Here is a 22036-nt window from a genome sequence, read left to right on the forward strand (position 1 = left end):
GTGCTGTTCTCTGAAGGGAGTAGTACACACAGTTGTAGGAAATGTTCAGTTTCTTGGCAATTTCTCACATTGGAATAGCCTTCATTTCTAAGAACAAGAATAGACTGTCGAGTTTCATATGAAAGTTCTCTTTTTCTGGCCATTTTGAGAGTATAATCGAACCCACAAATGTGATGCTCCAGATACTCAACTAGCTCAAAGAAAGGCCAGTTTTACAGCTTCTTTAACCAGCAAAACAGTTTTCAGCTGCGCTAACGTAACTGCACAAGGGTTTTCAAGATGTTTCTAATCATCCATTAGCTTTCTAACGCGATTAGCAAACACAATGTACCATTAGAACACTGGAGTGATGGTTGCTGGAAATGGGCCTCTATACACCTATGTAGATATTCCATTAAAAAAAGACGTTTGCAGCTAGAATAGTCATTTACAGCATTAACAATGTATAGAGTGTATTTCTGATTAATTTAATGTTATCTTCATTGAAAAAAACTGTGCTTTTCTTTCAAAAATAAGGACATTTCTAAGTGACCCCAAACTTTTGAACGGTAGTGTAAATTCTGATTATGATATATTTTATACAAATGATTTCATATTTAATAAATAAATATAATGTTGTCCAATCCAGTTATAATTTACAGATGATATAAAACAGGGACATCATTCTGCAGGGAATCATTACACAATACAATTAAGAAAACTAAAAGTGATGCAATATGTTCATGTCTCATTATAGAGCAAAGTACACATAACGAAATGTCATAGTAGGAGAAACTGAAAAAAAGACACTGCTGCTTTGATAACACTTCTCGTGTGTTTTCATGTCATTGATAAACATTTAATTATTTTTTGGTAGCTTTATTTATCTTCTTTCTTTTGAAAATCTTCTTGGTAGAGTTAAGAACTTCCTCTGTCTTTAAAGCGTACACAATGGGGTTAAGCAATGCTGGTATGGTGAGTGTCAGAGAAGCATTAATGATCCTGGCATTAGGATGAATAAAAGAGGCCACTGAGACTATGGTATTGCAAAGAACTGGCAAAAAGAAAATAGTCACAAGAATCAGATGATATGAACAAGTTTTGAACGCTTTAAGTCGCTCCTCTCCTGATGCAATCCGTGTTAGTGCAACTGAAATACAAACATATGTCAGTACAATTAATAGAGGAGGTATACAGATAAATGCAAAGAAACCAGTATATGATATTAGGAAATTTAAAGAATTGTCATTGCAAGCCAGGCCATGAACAAGGGTGTGATCACAGAAAAAGCTCTTCACCACCAAAGATCCACAGAATGACAGACGATCAATGAGCTTTACAAGGCATGTCAATGCACCTGTAATAACAACCCATGAAAACATCAGCATCACACCAATAACTTGATTAGTAACAATACTATGGTACCTTAGAGGGAAGCAAATCGCTATTAATCTGTCAAATGCCATTGTGACAAGCGTCCATGACTGCAAGCCTCCAAAAAATAAAACAAAGAACATGTAACTCAAACAAGCCTCATAGACGATGTACCTCCTGTTAAACAAAAAGGAGTCTAAGAGTTTTGGTATGAGAGCCGTGCTGCCACACAAATCTACCAACGCCAGGTTAAACACAATCATGTATTTGGGAGTATGCAGGGCCTCCACCAGGTAAATAACTAACATGAGGAAGCCATTCCCCAGAACAGTCAGGATGTAGACAAAACACAGGAACACATAGTAATACTTCACATGAGGGATGTTGGTAAACCCACGGAGATAGAACCTTGCAGGGCGAACAAACGTGGTGTTAAGTTTCTCTTCTGGACCCATTACAAAGATCTGGAATTCTGGATTTAAGAAAAGGCGAAACAATACTCATTAAAGATGAAGACAATGTTAAAAAGGTGAAAGGTTGACAAAGTCAAGCTCACCTCTGAGTGAAGTGTTCTGTTCTGTTCACTCTAGCAGCTTGAACTGTGAGGGACTGGACAGTTATAGGTTCCCTTTGTCCCTGAGTGAGTAGGTTTCTCTGTCACTCAACATCCTCTACATGTCTCATGTGGGAGTGTTTCAGTGCTTATGTCATTGTTGTTCTCAAACTTGGACTCAGTTAACTTTTGCCATCATAACATCTATTTTAGGAGAAGAACTATCACAGTGACAAGGGAGTGAAAGTAAACATCATTAAGATATATTCTAACACTGACTCTTAATTCTGATGAACAAAACATGTTTCCATTCGTATCTATTCAGAAATGTACTCCATGAACTGAATGTATTATTATCCATATCCATTATGCACTTATTCACTCTCAGTTATGATATTTTAAACAACCAAACATTAATCCACCATGGGTAAGCAACAGTGCTGAGTAATGAGCTTCATTTCAAGAGGCAGAAACCTCAAGCAGAACCAGACTTCTTGGTGAACAGCCATCTGCCATGAGAGGGGAGGCCGAGGATATTGCAATGATGTTCTTTTGGCCCAATCTCAAAGAGATGGAGAGTTCTGCCAGCTTTATTTTGGCCGATATTGATTCACCTAAACTATGTCTCGACTAGAGTCAACACAACACCACAACCTTGACTTGAGCAACCACTCCACAGACACATAGTCAGCACAGAAGAGCCAGCTCAAGGACCAGGGACACTCCCTTGAGGACAACAAAGTTCAGATTATGGAGAGAGAAGACATTTGGTTTGAAAGTGGTGTCAAGGAAGTCATCCATGTTAGGCTTGAACAACCTTCCTTTAACAGAGGTGGTGGTCTTTAGACCTCACTTATCTCCAACTAATCAAACAGTTTTGAATTCTCAAAAAGAAGAAGTAAGGCCGGGCGTGGATTTTGTGTAACGGTTAAGTTGCACGTCCGTATAGCGGGCGGCCCAGGTTCGAATCCAATAGTGTGGCATTAACTCTGATGAGTGGCAAAGCCACACCCATTGAATTTTGTACACAAGCCAAAGAGTATACCTTTCTAAAATTGTTTTCTGCATACACAAACAAGTGTGGATTGCATTAACCTATTTGGAGTAATAAAGCAAAATGTTTACAAAGAAAACTGGTGAAAAAAAACCCCAATTTTTTCAAACTTTGACAAGCTGGCATGGCCACGCCCTTTGACTTTTAATATAATCTTAAGGTTTTGTTTGTTTAGGTGTCTTCCACCTGTGAAATAAAGATCAGGGGGATTGGATTATTTCTTGTGGATGAGTTAATCATAGAAGAAGCCCTGGAAATGGTTAACAATTAGCCTGTTTCTACCCCAAAAGTCTAAATGTCTGACCTCTTGTTGGTTTTATGATATGGGTCCAAGCAACTGTTTTTGTGGATCTAAGCATGAGATACAAGCATAGGAAATTATATCTCTGTAGTTGACACAGGCTTCGGGGGTTCAATTTTAGGAAATTGTTCAAACATATGGGTGTGGCTAAGTCAGCTGTTAAGCCACACCCACTGACCAAACCAAAATAAAACTTCCCATTGCTCCACTGGGATCCTGTGTACCATGTTTGGTGAAGCTAGAAGTATTTTAAGTGCTTCAAAAAACTAATTTTAAACTACACTTAATGAAATTACATTCAGTTTTGCTATAGATTTCAGAATATGACAGAATATGATATGATGTCATTTAGAAAAAAGAACATGTTGACATTGGCCCCTTAAGTACAGACACCAGCTGATGCCCATCATTTAAAAAAGAATCAATATCTGAATATTGCTCATGAAATATTGAACACAAATGATTTCATATTTATTAAATACATGTAATGTTGTCCGATACAGTTATCATTTACAGACAGAATAAAAGAGGGATATCATTATGCAGAGAATCATTACACAATGCAATATTTTCATGTCTAATTTTATAGCAAAGTACTTAATAATAACACAATGTCATAGTAGGAGAAACAGAAGCAATAAAAGACACTTCTTATGTGTGATCATGTCAATGATAAACATTTCATTATTTTTTGGTAGCTTTATTTATCTTCTTTCTTTTGAAAAGCTTCTTAATAGAGTTAAGAACTTCCTCTGTCTTTAAAGCGTACACAATGGGGTTAAGCAGTGCGGGTATCGTGAGTGTCAGAGAGTTGTTAATAATCCTGGCATTAGGATGAATAGAAGAAGACAATGAGATTATGTTATTGCAAAGAACTGGCAAAAAGAAAATAGCCACAAGAATCAGATGATATGAACAAGTTTTGAAAGCTCTAAGTCGCTCCTCTCCTGATGCAATCCTTTTCAGTGCTACTGAAATACAAACATATGTCAGTGCTATCAATATAGGAGGTATACAGACGAGTGCAAGGTAACATATAATAGCGGGTGGCCCAGGTTCAAATCCAATAGTTTGATATTAACTCTGATGAGTGGCAAAGCCACACCCATTGAATTTTGTACACAAGCCAAAGAGTATACCTTTCTAAAATTGTTTTCTGTATATACAAACAAGTGTGGATTGCATTAACCTATTTGGAGTAGTAAAGCAAAATGTTTACAAAGAAAACTGGTGACACCCCCCCCCCCCCCCCCCCCAAATTTTCAAACTTTGACAAGCTGGCATGGCCACGCCCTTTGACTTTTAATATAATCTTAAGGTTTTGTATGTTTAGGTGTCTTCCACCTGTGAAATAAAGATAAGGGTGATTGGATTATTTCTTGTGGATGAGTTAATCAAAGAAGAAGCCCTGGAAATGGTTAACAATTAGCCTGTTTCTATCCCAAAATTCTAAATGTCTGACCTCTTGTTGGTTTTATGATATGGGTCCAAGCAACTGTTTTTGTAGATCTAAGCATGAGATACAAGCATAGGAAAGTATATCTCTCTAATTGACACAGGCTTCGGAGGTTCAATTTTGGGAAACTGTTCAAACATATGGGCGTGGCTAAGTCAGCTGTTAGGCCACACCCACTGACCAAACCAAAATAAAACATCCCATTGCTCCACTGGGATCCTGTGTACCATGTTTGGTGAAGCTAGAAGTATTTTAAGTGCTTCAAAAAAATACTTTTAAACTATACTTAATGAAATTACATCCAGTTTTGCTATAGATTTCAGAATATGACAGAATATGATATGATGTCATTTAGAAAAAAGAACATGTTGACATTGGCCCCTTAAGTACAGACACCAGCTGATGCCCATCATTTAAAAAAGAATCAATATCTGAATATTGCTCATGAAATATTGAACACAAATGATTTCATATTTATTAAATACATGTAATGTTATCCGATACAGTTATCATTTACAGACAGAATAAAACAGGGACATCATTATGCAGAGAATCATTACACAATGCAATATTTTAATGTCTAATTTTATAGCAAAGTACTTAACAATAACACAATGTCATTGTAGGAGAAACAGAAGCAATAAAAAGACACTTCTTATGTGTGATCATGTCATTGATAAACATTTCATTATTTTTTGGTAGCTTTATTCATCTTCTTTCTTTTGAAAAGCTTCTTAATAGAGTTAAGAACTTCCTCTGTCTTTAAAGCGTACACAATGGGGTTAAGCAGTGCTGGTATCGTGAGTGTCAGAGAGGTGTTAATAATCCTGGCATTAGGATGAATAGAAGAAGACAATGAGACTATGTTATTGCACAGAACTGGCAAAAAGAAAATAGCCGCAAGAATCAGATGATATGAACAAGTTTTGAACGCTCTAAGTCGCTCCTCTCCTGATGCAATCCTTTTTAGTGCTACTGAAATACAAACATATGTCAGAGCTATCAATACAGGAGGTATACAGACGAGTGCAAGGTAACAAATAAATGACATTAGGATATTCATAGAGTTGTCATTGCAAGCCAGGCGATAAACAAGGGGATGATCACAGAAAAAACCCTTCACCACCAAAGATCCACAGAATGACAGACGATCAATGAGCTTTACAACGCATGTCAATAAACCTGTAATAACAACCCATGAAAACATCAGCATCACACCAATAACTTGATTAGTAACAATACTATGGTACCTTAGAGGGAAGCAAATCGCTATTAATCTGTCAAATGCCATTGTGACAAGCGTCCATGACTGCATGCCTCCAAACAATATAACAAAGAACATGTAACTCAAACAAGCCTCATAGACGATGTACCTCCTGTTAAACAAAAAGGAGTCTAAGAGTTTTGGTATGAGAGCCGTGCTGCCACACAAATCTACCAACGCCAGGTTAAACACAATCATGTATTTGGGAGTATGCAGGGCCTCCACCAGGTAAATAACTAACATGAGGAAGCCATTCCCCAGAACAGTCAGGATGTAGACAAAACACAGGAACACATAGTAATACTTCACATGAGGGATGTTGGTAAACCCACTGAGATAGAACCTTGCAGGGCGAACAAACGTGGTGTTAAGTTTCTCTTCTGGACCCATTACAAAGATCTGGAATTCTGGATTTAAGAAAAGGACAAACAATACTCATTAAAGATGAAGACAATGTTAAAAAGGTGAAAAGTTGACAAAGTCAAGCTCACCTCTGAGTGAAGTGTTCTGTTCTGTTCCCTCTAGCAGCTTGAACTGTGAGGGACTGGACAGTTATAGGTTTCCTTTGTCCCTGAGTGAGTAGGTTTCTCTGTCACTCAACATCCTCTACATGTCTCATGTGGGAGTGTTTCAGTGCTTATGTCATTGTTGTTCTCAAACTTGGACTCAGTTAACTTTTGCCATCATAACATCTAGTTTAGGAGAAGAACTATCACAGTGACAAGGGAGTGAAAGTAAACATCATTAAGATATATTCTAACACTGACTTAATTCTGATGAACAAAACATGTTTCCATTCGTATCTATTCAGAAATGTACTCCATGAACTGAATGTATTATTATCCATATCCATTATGCACTTATTCACTCTCAGTTATGATATTTTAAACAACCAAACATTAATCCACCATGGGTAAGCAACAGTGCTGAGTAATGAGCTTCATTTCAAGAGGCAGAAACCTCAAGCAGAACCAGACTTCTTGGTGAACAGCCATCTGCCATGATAGGGGAGGCCGAGGATATTGCAATGATGTTCTTTTGGCCCAATCTCAAAGAGATGGAGAGTTCTGCCAGCTTTATTTTGGCCGATATTGATTCACCTAAACTATGTCTAGACTAGAGTCAACACAACACCACAACCTTGACTTGAGCAACCACTCCACAGACACATAGTCAGCACAGAAGAGCCAGCTCAAGGACCAGGGACACTCCCTTGAGGACAACAAAGTTCAGGTTATGGAGAGAGAAGACATTTGGTTTGAAAGTGGTGTCAAGGAAGTCATCCATGTTAGGCTTGAACAACCTTCCTTTAACAGAGGTGGTGGCCTTTAGACCCCACTTATCTCCAAATAATCAAACAGTTTTGAATTCTCAAAAAGAAGAAGTAAGGCCGGGCGTGGATTTTGTGTAACGGTTAAGTTGCACGTCCGTATAGCTGGCGGCCCAGGTTCGAATCCAATAGTGTGACATCAACTCTGATGAGTGGCAAAGCCACACCCATTGAATTTTGTACACAAGCCAAAGAGTATACCTTTCTAAAATTGTTTTCTGCATACACAAACAAGTGTGGTTTGCATTAACCTATTTGGAGTAATAAAGCAAAATGTTTACAAAGAAAACTGGTGAAAAAACCCCAATTTTTGAAACTTTGACAAGCTGGTATGGCCACACCCTTTGACTTTTTAATATAATCTCAAGGTTTTGTTTGTTTAGGTGTCTTCCACCTGTGAAATAAAGATCAGGGGGATTGGATTATTTCTTGTGGATGAGTTAATCATAGAAGAAGCCCTGGAAATGGCTAACAATTAGCCTGTTTCAACCCCAAAAGTCTAAATGTCTGACCTCTTGTTGGTTTTATGATATGGGTCCAATCAACTGTTTTTGTAGATCTAAGCATGAGATACAAGCATAGGAAAGTATATCTCTCTAATTGACACAGGCTGCAGGGGTTCAATTCTGGGAAATTGTTCAAACATATGGGTGTGGCTAAGTCAGCTGTTAGGCCACACCCACTGATCAAACCAAAATAAAACTTCCCATTGCTCCACTGGGATCCTGTGTACCATGTTTGGTGAAGCTAGAAGTATTTTAAGTGCTTCAAAAAACTAATTTTAAACTACACTTAATGAAATTACATCCAGTTTTGCTATAGATTTCAGAATATGACAGAATATAATATGATGTCATTTAGAAAAAAGAACATGTTGACATTGGCCCCTTAAGTACAGACACCAGCTGATGCCCATCATTTAAAAAAGAATCAATATCTGAATATTGCTCATGAAATATTGAACACAAATGATTTCATATTTATTAAATACATGTAATGTTGTCCGATACAGTTCTCATTTACAGACAGAATAAAACAGGGACATCATTATGCAGAGAATCATTACACAATGCAATATTTTCATGTCTAATTTTATAGCAAAGTACTTAATAATAACACAATGTCATAGTAGGAGAAACAGAAGCAATAAAAAGACACTTCTTATGTGTGATCATGTCATTGATAAACATTTCATTATTTTTTGGTAGCTTTATTTATCTTCTTTCTTTTGAAAATCTTCTTGGTAGAGTTAAGAACTTCCTCTGTCTTTAAAGCGTACACAATGGGGTTAAGCAGTGCTGGTATCGTGAGTGTCAGAGAGGTGTTAATAATCCTGGCATTAGGATGAATAGAAGAAGACAATGAGATTATGTTATTGCAAAGAACTGGCAAAAAGAAAATAGCCACAAGAATCAGATGATATGAACAAGTTTTGAAAGCTTTAAGTCGCTCCTCTCCTGATGCAATCCTTTTCAGTGCTACTGAAATACAAACATATGTAAGAGCTATCAAAATAGGAGGTATACAGATGAATGCAAGGAAACCAGTATATGACATTAGGATATTCATAGAATTGTCATTGCAAGCCAGGCGATAAACAAGGGGATGATCACAGTAAAAGCTTGTCACCACCAAAGATCCACAGAATGACAGACGATCAATGAGCTTTACAACGCATGTCAATAAACCTGTAATAACAACCCATGAAAACATCAGCATCACACCAATAACTTGATTAGTAACAATACTATGGTACCTTAGAGGGAAGCAAATCGCTATTAATCTGTCAAATGCCATTGTGACAAGCGTCCATGACTGCAAGCCTCCAAACAATATAACAAAGAACATGTAACTCAAACAAGCCTCATAGACGATGTACCTCCTGTTAAACAAAAAGGAGTCTAAGAGTTTTGGTATGAGAGCCGTGCTGCCACACAAATCTACCAACGCCAGGTTAAACACAATCATGTATTTGGGAGTATGCAGGGCCTCCACCAGGTAAATAACTAACATGAGGAAGCCATTCCCCAGAACAGTCAGGACGTAGACAAAACACAGGAACACATAGTAATACTTCACATGAGGGATGTTGGTAAACCCACTGAGATAGAACCTTGCAGGGCGAACAAACGTGGTGTTAAGTTTCTCTTCTGGACCCATTACAAAGATCTGTTTTTCTAGATTCAAGAAAAGGAGAAACAATACTCATTAAAGATGAAGACAATGTTAAAAAGGTAAAAAGTTGACAAAGTCAAGCTCACCTCTGAGTGAAGTGTTCTGTTCTGTTCACTCTAGCAGCTTGAACTGTGAGGGACTGGACAGTTATAGGTTTCCTTTGTCCCTGAGTGAGTAGGTTTCTCTGTCACTCAACATCCTCTACATGTCTCATGTGGGAGTGTTTCAGTGCTTATGTCATTGTTGTTCTCAAACTTGGACTCAGTTAACTTTTGCCATCATAACATCTATTTTAGGAGAAGAACTATCACAGTGACAAGGGAATGAAAGTAAACATCATTAAGATATATTCTAACACTGACTCTTAATTCTGATGAACAAAACATGTTTCCATTCGTATCTATTCAGAAATGTACTCCATGAACTGAATGTATTATTATCCATATCCATTATGCACTTATTCACTCTCAGTTATGATATTTTAAACAACCAAACATTAATCCACCATGGGTAAGCAACAGTGCTGAGTAATGAGCTTCATTTCAAGAGGCAGAAACCTCAAGCAGAACCAGACTTCTTGGTGAACAGCCATCTGCCATGAGAGGGGAGGCCGAGGATATTGCAATGATGTTCTTTTGGCCCAATCTCAAAGAGATGGAGAGTTCTGCCAGCTTTATTTTGGCCGATATTGATTCACCTAAACTATGTCTAGACTAGAGTCAACACAACACCACAACCTTGACTTGAGCAACCACTCCACAGACACATAGTCAGCACAGAAGAGCCAGCTCAGGGACCAGGGACACTCCCTTGAGGACAACAAAGTTCAGATTATGGAGAGAGAAGACATTTGGTTTGGAAGTGGTGTCAAGGAAGTCATCCATGTTAGGCTTGAACAACCTTCCTTTAACAGAGGTGGTGGCCTTTAGACCTCACTTATCTCCAACTAATCAAACAGTTTTGAATTCTCAAAAAGAAGAAGTAAGGTCGGGCGTGGATTTTGTGTAACGGTTAAGTTGCACGTCCGTATAGCGGGCGGCCCAGGTTCGAATCCAGTAGTGTGACATCAACTCTGATGAGTGGCAAAGCCACACCCATTGAATTTTGTACACAAGCCAAAGAGTATACCTTTCTAAAATTGTTTTCTGCATACACAAACAAGTGTGGTTTGCATTAACCTATTTAGAGTAATAAAGCAAAATGTTTACAAAGAAAACTGGTGAAAAAACCCCAATTTTTGAAACTTTGACAAGCTGGTATGGCCACACCCTTTGACTTTTTAATATAATCTTAAGGTTTTGTATGTTTAGGTGTCTTCCACCTGTGAAATAAAGATCAGGGGGATTGGATTATTTCTTGTGGATGAGTTAATCATAGAAGAAGCCCTGGAAATGGTTAACAATTAGCCTGTTTCTACCCCAAAATTCTAAATGTCTGACCTCTTGTTGGTTTTATGATATGGGTCCAATCAACTGTTTTTGTAGATCTAAGCATGAGATACAAGCATAGGAAATTATATCTCTGTAGTTGACACAGGCTTCGGAGGTTATATTTTAGGAAATTGTTCAAACATATGGGTGTGGCTAAGTCAGCTGTTAGGCCACACCCACTGATCAAACCAAAATAAAACATCCCATTGCTCCACTGGGATCCTGTGTACCATGTTTGGTGAAGCTAGAAGTATTTTAAGTGCTTCAAAAAACTAGTTTTAAACTACACTTAATGAAATTACATTCAGTATTGCTATAGATTTCAGAATATGACAGAATATGATATGATGTCATTTAGAAAAAAGACCATGTTGACATTGGCCCCTTAAGTACAGACACCAGCTGATGCCCATCATTTAAAAAAGAATCAATATCTGAATATTGCTCATGAAATATTGAACACAAATGATTTCATATTTATTAAATACATGTAATGTTGTCCGATACAGTTATCATTTACAGACAGAATAAAACAGGGTCATCATTATGCAGAGAATCATTACACAATGCAATATTTTCATGTCTAATTTTATAGCAAAGTACTTAATAATAACACAATGTCATAGTAGGAGAAACAGAAGCAATAAAAAGACACTTCTTATGTTTGATCATGTCATTGATAAATATTTCATTATTTTTTGGTAGCTTTATTTATCTTCTTTCTTTTGAAAAGCTTCTTGGTAGAGTTAAGAACTTCCTCTGTCTTTAAAGCGTACACAATGGGGTTAAGCAGTGCTGGTATTTTGAGTGTCAGAGAGGTGTTAATAATCCTGACATTAGGATGAATATAAGAAGACAATGAGATTATGTTATTGCAAAGAACTGGCGAAAAGAAAATAGCCACAAGAATCAGATGATATGAACAAGTTTTGAAAGCTCTAAGTCGCTCCTCTCCTGATGCAATCCTTTTCAGTGCTACTGAAATACAAACATATGTCAGAGCTATCAATATAAGAGGTATAAAGGCGAGTGCAAGGAAACAAATAAATGCTGCTATGTTATTCATAGAATTGTCATTGCAAGCCAGGCGATAAACAAGGGGATGATCACAGAAAAAGCTCTTCACCACCAAAGATCCACAGAATGACAGACGATCAATGAGCTTTACAACGCATGTCAATGCACCTGTAATAACAACCCATGAAAACATCAGCATCACACCAATAACTTGATTAGTAACAATACTATGGTACCTTAGAGGGAAGCAAATCGCTATTAATCTGTCAAATGCCATTGTGACAAGCGTCCATGACTGCAAGCCTGCAAACAATATAACAAAGAACATGTAACTCAAACAAGCCTCATAGACGATGTACCTCCTGTTAAACAAAAAGGAGTCTAAGAGTTTTGGTATGAGAGCCGTGCTGCTGCACAAATCTGCCAACGCCAGGTTAAACACAATCATGTATTTGGGAGTATGCAGGGCCTCCACCAGGTAAATAACTAACATGAGGAAGCCATTCCCCAGAACAGTCAGGATGTAGACAAAACACAGGAACACATAGTAATACTTCACATGAGGGATGTTGGTAAACCCACTGAGATAGAACCTTGCAGGGCGAACAAACGTGGTGTTAAGTTTCTCTTCTGGACCCATTACAAAGATCTGGAATTCTGGATTTAAGAAAAGAGAAAAAAATACTATTTAAGGTTGACACAATATTAAAATGGTGAAAAGTTGACAAAGTCAAGCTCACCTCTGAGTGAAGTGTTCTGTTCACTCTAGCAGCTTGAACTGTGTGGGACTGGACAGTTGTAGGTTTCCTTTGTCCCTGAGTGAGTAGGTTTCTCTGTCACTCAACATCCTCTACATGTCTCATGTGGGAGTGTTTCAGTGCTTATGTCATTGTTGTTCTCAAACTTGGACTCAGTTAACTTTTGCCATCATAACATCTATTATAGGAGAAGAACTATCACAGTGACAAGGGAATGAAAGTAAAACATTCATTAAGATATATTCTAACACTGACTTAATTCTGATGAACAAAACATGTTTCCATTCGTATCTATTCAGAAATGTACTCCATGAACTGAATGTATTATTATCCATATCCATTATGCACTTATTCACTCTCAGTTATGATATTTTAAACAACCAAACATTAATCCACCATGGGTAAGACACAGTGGTGAGTAATGAGCTTCATTTCAAGAGGCAGAAACCTCAAGCAGAACCAGACTTCTTGGTGAACAGCCATCTGCCATGAGAGGGGAGGCCGAGGATATTGCAATGATGTTCTTTTGGCCCAATCTCAAAGAGATGGAGAGTTCTGCCAGCTTTATTTTGGCCGATATTGATTCACCTAAACTATGTCTAGACTAGAGTCAACACAACACCACAACCTTGACTTGAGCAACCACTCCACAGACACATAGTCAGCACAGAAGAGCCAGCTCAAGGACCAGGGACACTCCCTTGAGGACAACAAAGTTCAGATTATGGAGAGAGAAGACATTTGGTTTGAAAGTGGTGTCAAGGAAGTCATCCATGTTAGGCTTGAACAACCTTCCTTTAACAGAGGTGGTGGCCTTTAGACCTCACTTATCTCCAACTAATCAAACAGTTTTGGATTCTCAAAAAGAAGAAGTAAGGCCGGGCGTGGATTTTGTGTAACGGTTAAGTTGCACGTCCGTATAGCGGGCGGCCCAGGTTAGAATCCAATAGTGTGACATCAACTCTGATGAGTGGCAAAGCCACACCCATTGAATTTTGTACACAAGCCAAAGAGTATACCTTTCTAAAATTGTTTTCTGCATACACAAACAAGTGTGGTTTGCATTAACCTATTTGGAGTAATAAAGCAAAATGTTTACAAAGAAAACTGGTGAAAAAAACCCCCAATTTTTTCAAAATTTGACAAGCTGGTATGGCCACGCCCTTTGACTTTTTAATATAATCTTAAGGTTTTGTTTGTTTAGGTGTCTTCCACCTGTGAAATAAAGATCAGGGGGATTGGATTATTTCTTGTGGAGGAGTTAATCATAGAAGAAGCCCTGGTAATGGTTAACAATTAGCCTGTTTCTACCCCAAAATTCTAAATGTCTGACCTCTTGTTGGTTTTATGATATGGGTCCAAGCAACTGTTTTTGTGGATCTAAGCATGAGATACAAGCATAGGAAATTATATCTCTGTAGTTGACACAGGCTTCGGGGGTTCAATTTTAGGAAATTGTTCAAACATATGGGTGTGGCTAAGTCAGCTGTTAGGCCACACCCACAGATCAAACCAAAATAAAACTTCCCATTGCTCCACTGGGATCCTGTGTACCATGTTTGGTGAAGCTAGAAGTATTTTAAGTGCTTCAAAAAACTAATTTTAAACTACACTTAATGAAATTACATTCAGTTTTGCTATAGATTTCAGAATATGACAGAATATGATATGATGTCATTTAGAAAAAAGAACATGTTGACATTGGCCCCTTAAGTACAGACACCAGCTGATGCCCATCATTTAAAAAAGAATCAATATCTGAATATTGCTCATGAAATATTGAACACAAATGATTTCATATTTATTAAATACAGGTAATGTTGTCCGATACAGTTCTCATTTACAGACAGAATAAAACAGGGATATCATTATGCAGAGAATCATTACACAATGCAATATTTTCATGTCTAATTTTATAGCAAAGTACTTAATAATAACACAATGTCATAGTAGGAGAAACAGAAGCAATAAAAGACACTTCTTATGTGTGATCATGTCATTGATAAACATTTCATTATTTTTTGGTAGCTTTATTTATCTTCTTTCTTTTGAAAAGCTTCTTAATAGAGTTAAGAACTTCCTCTGTCTTTAAAGCGTACACAATGGGCTTAAGCAGTGCGGGTATCGTGAGTGTCAGAGAGGTGTTAATAATCCTGGCATTAGGATGAATAGAAAAAGACAATGAGATTATGTTATTGCACAGAACTGGCAAAAAGAAAATAGCCACAAGAATCAGATGATATGAACAAGTTTTGAAAGCTCTAAGTCGCTCCTCTCCTGATGCAATCCTTTTCAGTGCTACTGAAATACAAACATATGTCAGTGCTATCAATATAGGAGGTATACAGACGAGTGCAAGGTAACATATAATAGCGGGTGGCCCAGGTTCAAATCCAATAGTTTGATATTAACTCTGATGAGTTGCAAAGCCACACCCATTGAATTTTGTACACAAGCCAAAGAGTATACCTTTCTAAAATTGTTTTCTGTATACACAAACAAGTGTGGTTTGCATTAACCTATTTGGAGTAATAAAGCAAAATGTTTACAAAGAAAATTGGTGAACCCGCCCCCCCCCCCCCAAATTTTCAAACTTTGACAAGCTGGTATGGCCACGCCCTTTGACTTTTAATATAATCTTAAGGTTTTGTTTGTTTAGGTGTCTTCCACCTGTGAAATAAAGATCAGGGTGATTGGATTATTTCTTGTGGATGAGTTAATCATAGAAGAAGCCCTGGTAATGGTTAACAATTAGCCTGTTTCTACCCCAAAAGTCTAAATGTCTGACCTCTTGTTGGTTTTATGATATGGGTCCAAGCAACTGTTTTTGTAGATCTAAGCATGAGATACAAGCATAGGAAATTATATCTCTGTAGTTGACACAGGCTTCGGAGGTTCAATTTTGGGAAACTGTTCAAACATATGGGCGTGGCTAAGTCAGCTGTTAGGCCACACCCACTGACCAAACCAAAATAAAACATCCCATTGCTCCACTGGGATCCTGTGTACCATGTTTGGTGAAGCTAGAAGTATTTTAAGTGCTTCAAAAAAATACTTTTAAACTATACTTAATGAAATTACATCCAGTTTTGCTATAGATTTCAGAATATGACAGAATATGATATGATGTCATTTAGAAAAAAGACCATGTTGACATTGGCCCCTTAAGTACAGACACCAGCTGATGCCCATCATTTAAAAAAGAATCAATATCTGAATATTGCTCATGAAATATTGAACACAAATGATTTCATATTTATTAAATACATGTAATGTTATCCGATACAGTTATCATTTACAGACAGAATAAAACAGGGACATCATTATGCAGAGAATCATTACACAATGCAATATTTTAATGTCTAATTTTATAGCAAAGTACTTAACAATAACACAATGTCATTGTAGGAGAAACAGAAGCAATAAAAAGACACTTCTTATGTGTGATCATGTCATTGATAAACATTTCATTATTTTTTGGTAGCTTTATTCATCTTCTTTCTTTTGAAAAGCTTCTTAATAGAGTTAAGAACTTCCTCTGTCTTTAAAGCGTACACAATGGGGTTAAGCAGTGCTGGTATCGTGAGTGTCAGAGAGGTGTTAATAATCCTGGCATTAGGATGAATAGAAGAAGACAATGAGATTATGTTATTGCACAGAACTGGCAAAAAGAAAATAGCCGCAAGAATCAGATGATATGAACAAGTTTTGAACGCTCTAAGTCGCTCCTCTCCTGATGCAATCCTTTTTAGTGCTACTGAAATACAAACATATGTCAGAGCTATCAATACAGGAGGTATACAGACGAGTGCAAGGTAACAAATAAATGACATTAGGATATTCATAGAGTTGTCATTGCAAGCCAGGCGATAAACAAGGGGATGATCACAGAAAAAACCCTTCACCACCAAAGATCCACAGAATGACAGACGATCAATGAGCTTTACAACGCATGTCAATAAACCTGTAATAACAACCCATGAAAACATCAGCATCACACCAATAACTTGATTAGTAACAATACTATGGTACCTTAGAGGGAAGCAAATCGCTATTAATCTGTCAAATGCCATTGTGACAAGCGTCCATGACTGCATGCCTCCAAACAATATAACAAAGAACATGTAACTCAAACAAGCCTCATAGACGATGTACCTCCTGTTAAACAAAAAGGAGTCTAAGAGTTTTGGTATGAGAGCCGTGCTGCCACACAAATCTACCAACGCCAGGTTAAACACAATCAAGTATTTGGGAGTATGCAGGGCCTCCACCAGGTAAATAACTAACATGAGGAAGCCATTCCCCAGAACAGTCAGGATGTAGACAAAACACAGGAGCACATAGTAATACTTCACATGAGGGATGTTGGTAAACCCACTGAGATAGAACCTTGCAGGGCGAACAAACGTGGCGTTAAGTTTCTCTTCTGGACCCATTACAAAGATCTGGAATTCTGGATTTAAGAAAAGGACAAACAATACTCATTAAAGATGAAGACAATGTTAAAAAGGTAAAAAGTTGACAAAGTCAAGCTCACCTCTGAGTGAAGTGTTCTGTTCTGTTCACTCTAGCAGCTTGAACTGTGAGGGACTGGACAGTTATAGGTTTCCTTTGTCCCTGAGTGAGTAGGTTTCTCTGTCACTCAACATCCTCTACATGTCTCATGTGGGAGTGTTTCAGTGCTTATGTCATTGTTGTTCTCAAACTTGGACTCAGTTAACTTTTGCCATCATAACATCTAGTTTAGGAGAAGAACTATCACAGTGACAAGGGAGTGAAAGTAAACATCATTAAGATATATTCTAACACTGACTTAATTCTGATGAACAAAACATGTTTCCATTCGTATCTATTCAGAAATGTACTCCATGAACTGAATGTATTATTATCCATATCCATTATGCACTTATTCACTCTCAGTTATGATATTTTAAACAACCAAACATTAATCCACCATGGGTAAGCAACAGTGCTGAGTAATGAGCTTCATTTCAAGAGGCAGAAACCTCAAGCAGAACCAGACTTCTTGGTGAACAGCCATCTGCCATGATAGGGGAGGCCGAGGATATTGCAATGATGTTCTTTTGGCCCAATCTCAAAGAGATGGAGAGTTCTGCCAGCTTTATTTTGGCCGATATTGATTCACCTAAACTATGTCTAGACTAGAGTCAACACAACACCACAACCTTGACTTGAGCAACCACTCCACAGACACATAGTCAGCACAGAAGAGCCAGCTCAAGGACCAGGGACACTCCCTTGAGGACAACAAAGTTCAGGTTATGGAGAGAGAAGACATTTGGTTTGAAAGTGGTGTCAAGGAAGTCATCCATGTTAGGCTTGAACAACCTTCCTTTAACAGAGGTGGTGGCCTTTAGACCCCACTTATCTCCAAATAATCAAACAGTTTTGAATTCTCAAAAAGAAGAAGTAAGGCCGGGTGTGGATTTTGTGTAACGGTTAAGTTGCACGTCCGTATAGCTGGCGGCCCAGGTTCGAATCCAATAGTGTGACATCAACTCTGATGAGTGGCAAAGCCACACCCATTGAATTTTGTACACAAGCCAAAGAGTATACCTTTCTAAAATTGTTTTCTGCATACACAAACAAGTGTGGTTTGCATTAACCTATTTGGAGTAATAAAGCAAAATGTTTACAAAGAAAACTGGTGAAAAAACCCCAATTTTTGAAACTTTGACAAGCTGGTATGGCCACACCCTTTGACTTTTTAATATAATCTCAAGGTTTTGTTTGTTTAGGTGTCTTCCACCTGTGAAATAAAGATCAGGGGGATTGGATTATTTCTTGTGGATGAGTTAATCATAGAAGAAGCCCTGGAAATGGCTAACAATTAGCCTGTTTCAACCCCAAAAGTCTAAATGTCTGACCTCTTGTTGGTTTTATGATATGGGTCCAATCAACTGTTTTTGTAGATCTAAGCATGAGATACAAGCATAGGAAAGTATATCTCTCTAATTGACACAGGCTTCAGATGTTAAATTTTGGGAAATTGTTCAAACATATGGGTGTGGCTAAGTCAGCTGTTAAGCCACACCCACTGATCAAACCAAAATAAAACTTCCCATTGCTCCACTGGGATCCTGTGTACCATGTTTGGTGAAGCTAGAAGTATTTTAAGTGCTTCAAAAAACTAATTTTAAACTACACTTAATGAAATTACATCCAGTTTTGCTATAGATTTCAGAATATGACAGAATATAATATGATGTCATTTAGAAAAAAGAACATGTTGACATTGGCCCCTTAAGTACAGACACCAGCTGATGCCCATCATTTAAAAAAGAATCAATATCTGAATATTGCTCATGAAATATTGAACACAAATGATTTCATATTTATTAAATACATGTAATGTTGTCCGATACAGTTATCATTTACAGACAGAATAAAACAGGGACATCATTATGCAGAGAATCATTACACAATGCAATATTTTCATGTCTAATTTTATAGCAAAGTACTTAATAATAACACAATGTCATAGTAGGAGAAACAGAAGCAATAAAAAGACACTTCTTATGTGTGATCATGTCATTGATAAACATTTCATTATTTTTTGGTAGCTTTATTTATCTTCTTTCTTTTGATAAGCTTCTTGGTAGAGTTAAGAACTTCCTCTGTCTTTAAAGCGTACACAATGGGGTTAAGCAGTGCTGGTATTTTGAGTGTCAGAGAGGCGTTAATAATCCTGACATTAGGATGAATATAAGAAGACAATGAGATTATGTTATTGCAAAGAACTGGCAAAAAGAAAATAGCCACAAGAATCAGATGATATGAACAAGTTTTGAAAGCTCTAAGTCGCTCCTCTCCTGATGTAATCCTATTCAGTGCTACTGAAATACAAACATATGTCAGAGCTATCAATATAAGAGGTATAAAGGCGAGTGCAAGGAAACAAATATATGCTACTATGTTATTCATAGAGTTGTCATTGCAAGCCAGGCGATAAACAGAGGGATGATCGCAGAAAAAACCCTTCACCACCAAAGATCCACAGAATGACAGACGATCAATGAGCTTTACAAGGCATGTCAATGCACCTGTAATAACAACCCATGAAAACATCAGCATCACACCAATAGTTTGTTTAGTAACAATACTATGGTACCTTAGAGGGAAGCAAATCGCTATTAATCTGTCAAATGCCATTGTGACAAGCGTCCATGACTGCAAGCCTGCAAACAATAAAACAAAGAACATGTAACTCAAACAAGCCTCATAGACGATGTACCTCCTGTTAAACAAAAAGGAGTCTAAGAGTTTTGGTATGAGAGCCGTGCTGCTGCACAAATCTACCAACGCCAGGTTAAACACAATCATGTATTTGGGAGTATGCAGGGCCTCCACCAGGTAAATAACTAACATGAGGAAGCCATTCCCCAGAACAGTCAGGATGTAGACAAAACACAGGAACACATAGTAATACTTCACATGAGGGATGTTGCTAAACCCACCGAGATAGAACCTTGCAGGGCGAACAAACGTGGTGTTAAGTTTCTCTTCTGGACCCATTACAAAGATCTGTTTTTCTGGATTTAAGAAAAGGAGAAACAATACTTATTAAAGATGAAGACAATGTTAAAAAGGTAAAAAGTTGACAAAGTCAAGCTCACCTCTGAGTCAAGTGTTCTGTTCTGTTCCCTCTAGCAGCTTGAACTGTGAGGGACTGGACAGTTATAGGTTTCCTTTGTCCCTGAGTGAGTAGGTTTCTCTGTCACTCAACATCCTCTACATGTCTCATGTGGGAGTGTTTCAGTGCTTATGTCATTGTTGTTCTCAAACTTGGACTCAGTTAACTTTTGCCACCATAACATCTATTTTAGGAGAAGAACTATCACAGTGACAAGGGAATGAAAGTAAACATCATTAAGATATATTCTAACACTGACTCTTAATTCTGATGAACAAAACATGTTTCCATTCATATCTATTCAGAAATGTACTCCATGAACTGAATGTATTATTATCCATATCCATTATGCACTTATTCACTCTCAGTTATGATATTTTAAACAACCAAACATTAATCCACCATGGGTAAGCAACAGTGCTGAGTAATGAGCTTCATTTCAAGAGGCAGAAACCTCAAGCAGAACCAGACTTCTTGGTGAACAGCCATCTGCCATGAGAGGGTAGGCCGAGGATATTGCAATGACGTTCTTTTGGCCCAATCTCAAAGAGATGGAGAGTTCTGCCAGCTTTATTTTGGCCGATATTGATTCACCTAAACTATGTCTAGACTAGAGTCAACACAACACCACAACCTTGACTTGAGCAACCACTCCACAGACACATAGTCAGCACAGAAGAGCCAGCTCAAGGACCAGGGACACTCCCTTGAGGACAACAAAGTTCAGATTATGGAGAGAGAAGACATTTGGTTTGAAAGTGGTGTCAAGGAAGTCATCCATGTTAGGCTTGAACAACCTTCCTTTAACAGAGATGGTGGCCTTTAGACCCCACTTATCTCTAACTAATCAAACAGTTTTGAATTCTCAAAAAGAAGAAGTAAGGCCGGGCGTGGATTTTGTGTAACGGTTAAGTTGCACGTCCGTATAGCGGGCGGCCCAGGTTCGAATCCAATAGTGTGGCATCAACTCTGATGAGTGGCAAAGCCACACCCATTGAATTTTGTATACAAGCCAAAGAGTATACCTTTCTAAAATTGTTTTCTGCATACACAAACAAGTGTGGATTGCATTAACCTATTTGGAGTAATAAAGCAAAATGTTTACAAAGAAAATTGGTGAAAAAAAAAAAAAAATTTTTAAACTTTGACAAGCTGGTATGGCCGAGCCCTTTGACTTTTTAATATAATCTTAAGGTTTTGTTTGTTTAGGTGTCTTCCACCTGTGAAATAAAGATCAGGGTGATTGGATTATTTCTTGTGGAGGAGTTAATCATAGAAGAAGCCCTGGAAATGGCTAACAATTAGCCTGTTTCAACCCCAAAATTCTAAATATCTGACCTCTTGTTGGTTTTATGATATGGGTCCAAACAACTGTTTTTGTGGATCTAAGCATGAGATACAAGCATAGGAAAGTATATCTCTCTAATTGACACAGGCTTCAGATGTTAAATTTTGGGAAATTGTTCAAACATATGGGTGTGGCTAAGTCAGCTGTTAGGCCACACCCACTGATCAAACCAAAATAAAACATCCCATTGCTCCACTGGGATCCTGTGTACCATGTTTGGTGAAGCTAGAAGTATTTTAAGTGCTTCAAAAAACTAATTTTAAACTACACTTAATGAAATTACATTCAGTTTTGCTATAGATTTCAGAATATGACAGAATATGATATGATGTCATTTAGAAAA

General features: G+C 37.6%; 6 protein-coding genes across 6 annotated transcripts; all 6 read right to left on the reverse strand.

Moving 5' to 3' along the window:
* Positions 1-842: 842 nt before the first annotated feature.
* On the reverse strand, positions 843-1808 carry LOC117812675 (olfactory receptor 1-like). Its single transcript, XM_034683582.1, has one exon. The coding sequence runs from the start codon at positions 1806-1808 to the stop codon at positions 843-845; it is 966 nt and encodes a 321-aa protein (XP_034539473.1).
* Positions 1809-5355: 3547 nt separating this feature from the next.
* On the reverse strand, positions 5356-6376 carry LOC117813027 (olfactory receptor 1-like). Its single transcript, XM_034684072.1, has one exon. The coding sequence runs from the start codon at positions 6369-6371 to the stop codon at positions 5406-5408; it is 966 nt and encodes a 321-aa protein (XP_034539963.1). The 5' UTR covers positions 6372-6376; the 3' UTR covers positions 5356-5405.
* Positions 6377-8505: 2129 nt separating this feature from the next.
* On the reverse strand, positions 8506-9793 carry LOC117813044 (olfactory receptor 1-like). Its single transcript, XM_034684102.1, has 2 exons — positions 9573-9793; positions 8506-9488 (listed from the first exon to the last, which is right to left on the reverse strand). The coding sequence occupies exon 2, from the start codon at positions 9469-9471 to the stop codon at positions 8506-8508; it is 966 nt and encodes a 321-aa protein (XP_034539993.1). The 5' UTR covers positions 9472-9488; positions 9573-9793.
* Positions 9794-11607: 1814 nt separating this feature from the next.
* Positions 11608-12578, reverse strand: LOC117813069 (olfactory receptor 1-like). The gene has a single exon (XM_034684137.1). The coding sequence runs from the start codon at positions 12571-12573 to the stop codon at positions 11608-11610; it is 966 nt and encodes a 321-aa protein (XP_034540028.1). The 5' UTR covers positions 12574-12578.
* Positions 12579-16111: 3533 nt separating this feature from the next.
* Positions 16112-17410, reverse strand: LOC117812926 (olfactory receptor 1-like). The gene is made up of 2 exons (XM_034683920.1): positions 17229-17410; positions 16112-17144 (listed from the first exon to the last, which is right to left on the reverse strand). Exon 2 carries the CDS (start codon positions 17125-17127, stop codon positions 16162-16164), a length of 966 nt encoding a protein of 321 aa, XP_034539811.1. The 5' UTR covers positions 17128-17144; positions 17229-17410; the 3' UTR covers positions 16112-16161.
* A 1851-nt stretch (positions 17411-19261) lies between these two features.
* On the reverse strand, positions 19262-20228 carry LOC117812927 (olfactory receptor 51M1-like). Its single transcript, XM_034683921.1, has 2 exons — positions 20170-20228; positions 19262-19890 (listed from the first exon to the last, which is right to left on the reverse strand). The coding sequence occupies exons 1-2, from the start codon at positions 20225-20227 to the stop codon at positions 19262-19264; spliced, it is 687 nt and encodes a 228-aa protein (XP_034539812.1). The 5' UTR covers position 20228.
* Between the last annotated feature and the right edge of the window lie 1808 nt (positions 20229-22036).

Source organism: Notolabrus celidotus, chromosome 5, assembly GCF_009762535.1.
Source record: "Notolabrus celidotus isolate fNotCel1 chromosome 5, fNotCel1.pri, whole genome shotgun sequence".
Classification (NCBI taxonomy): Eukaryota; Metazoa; Chordata; class Actinopteri; order Labriformes; family Labridae; genus Notolabrus; species Notolabrus celidotus.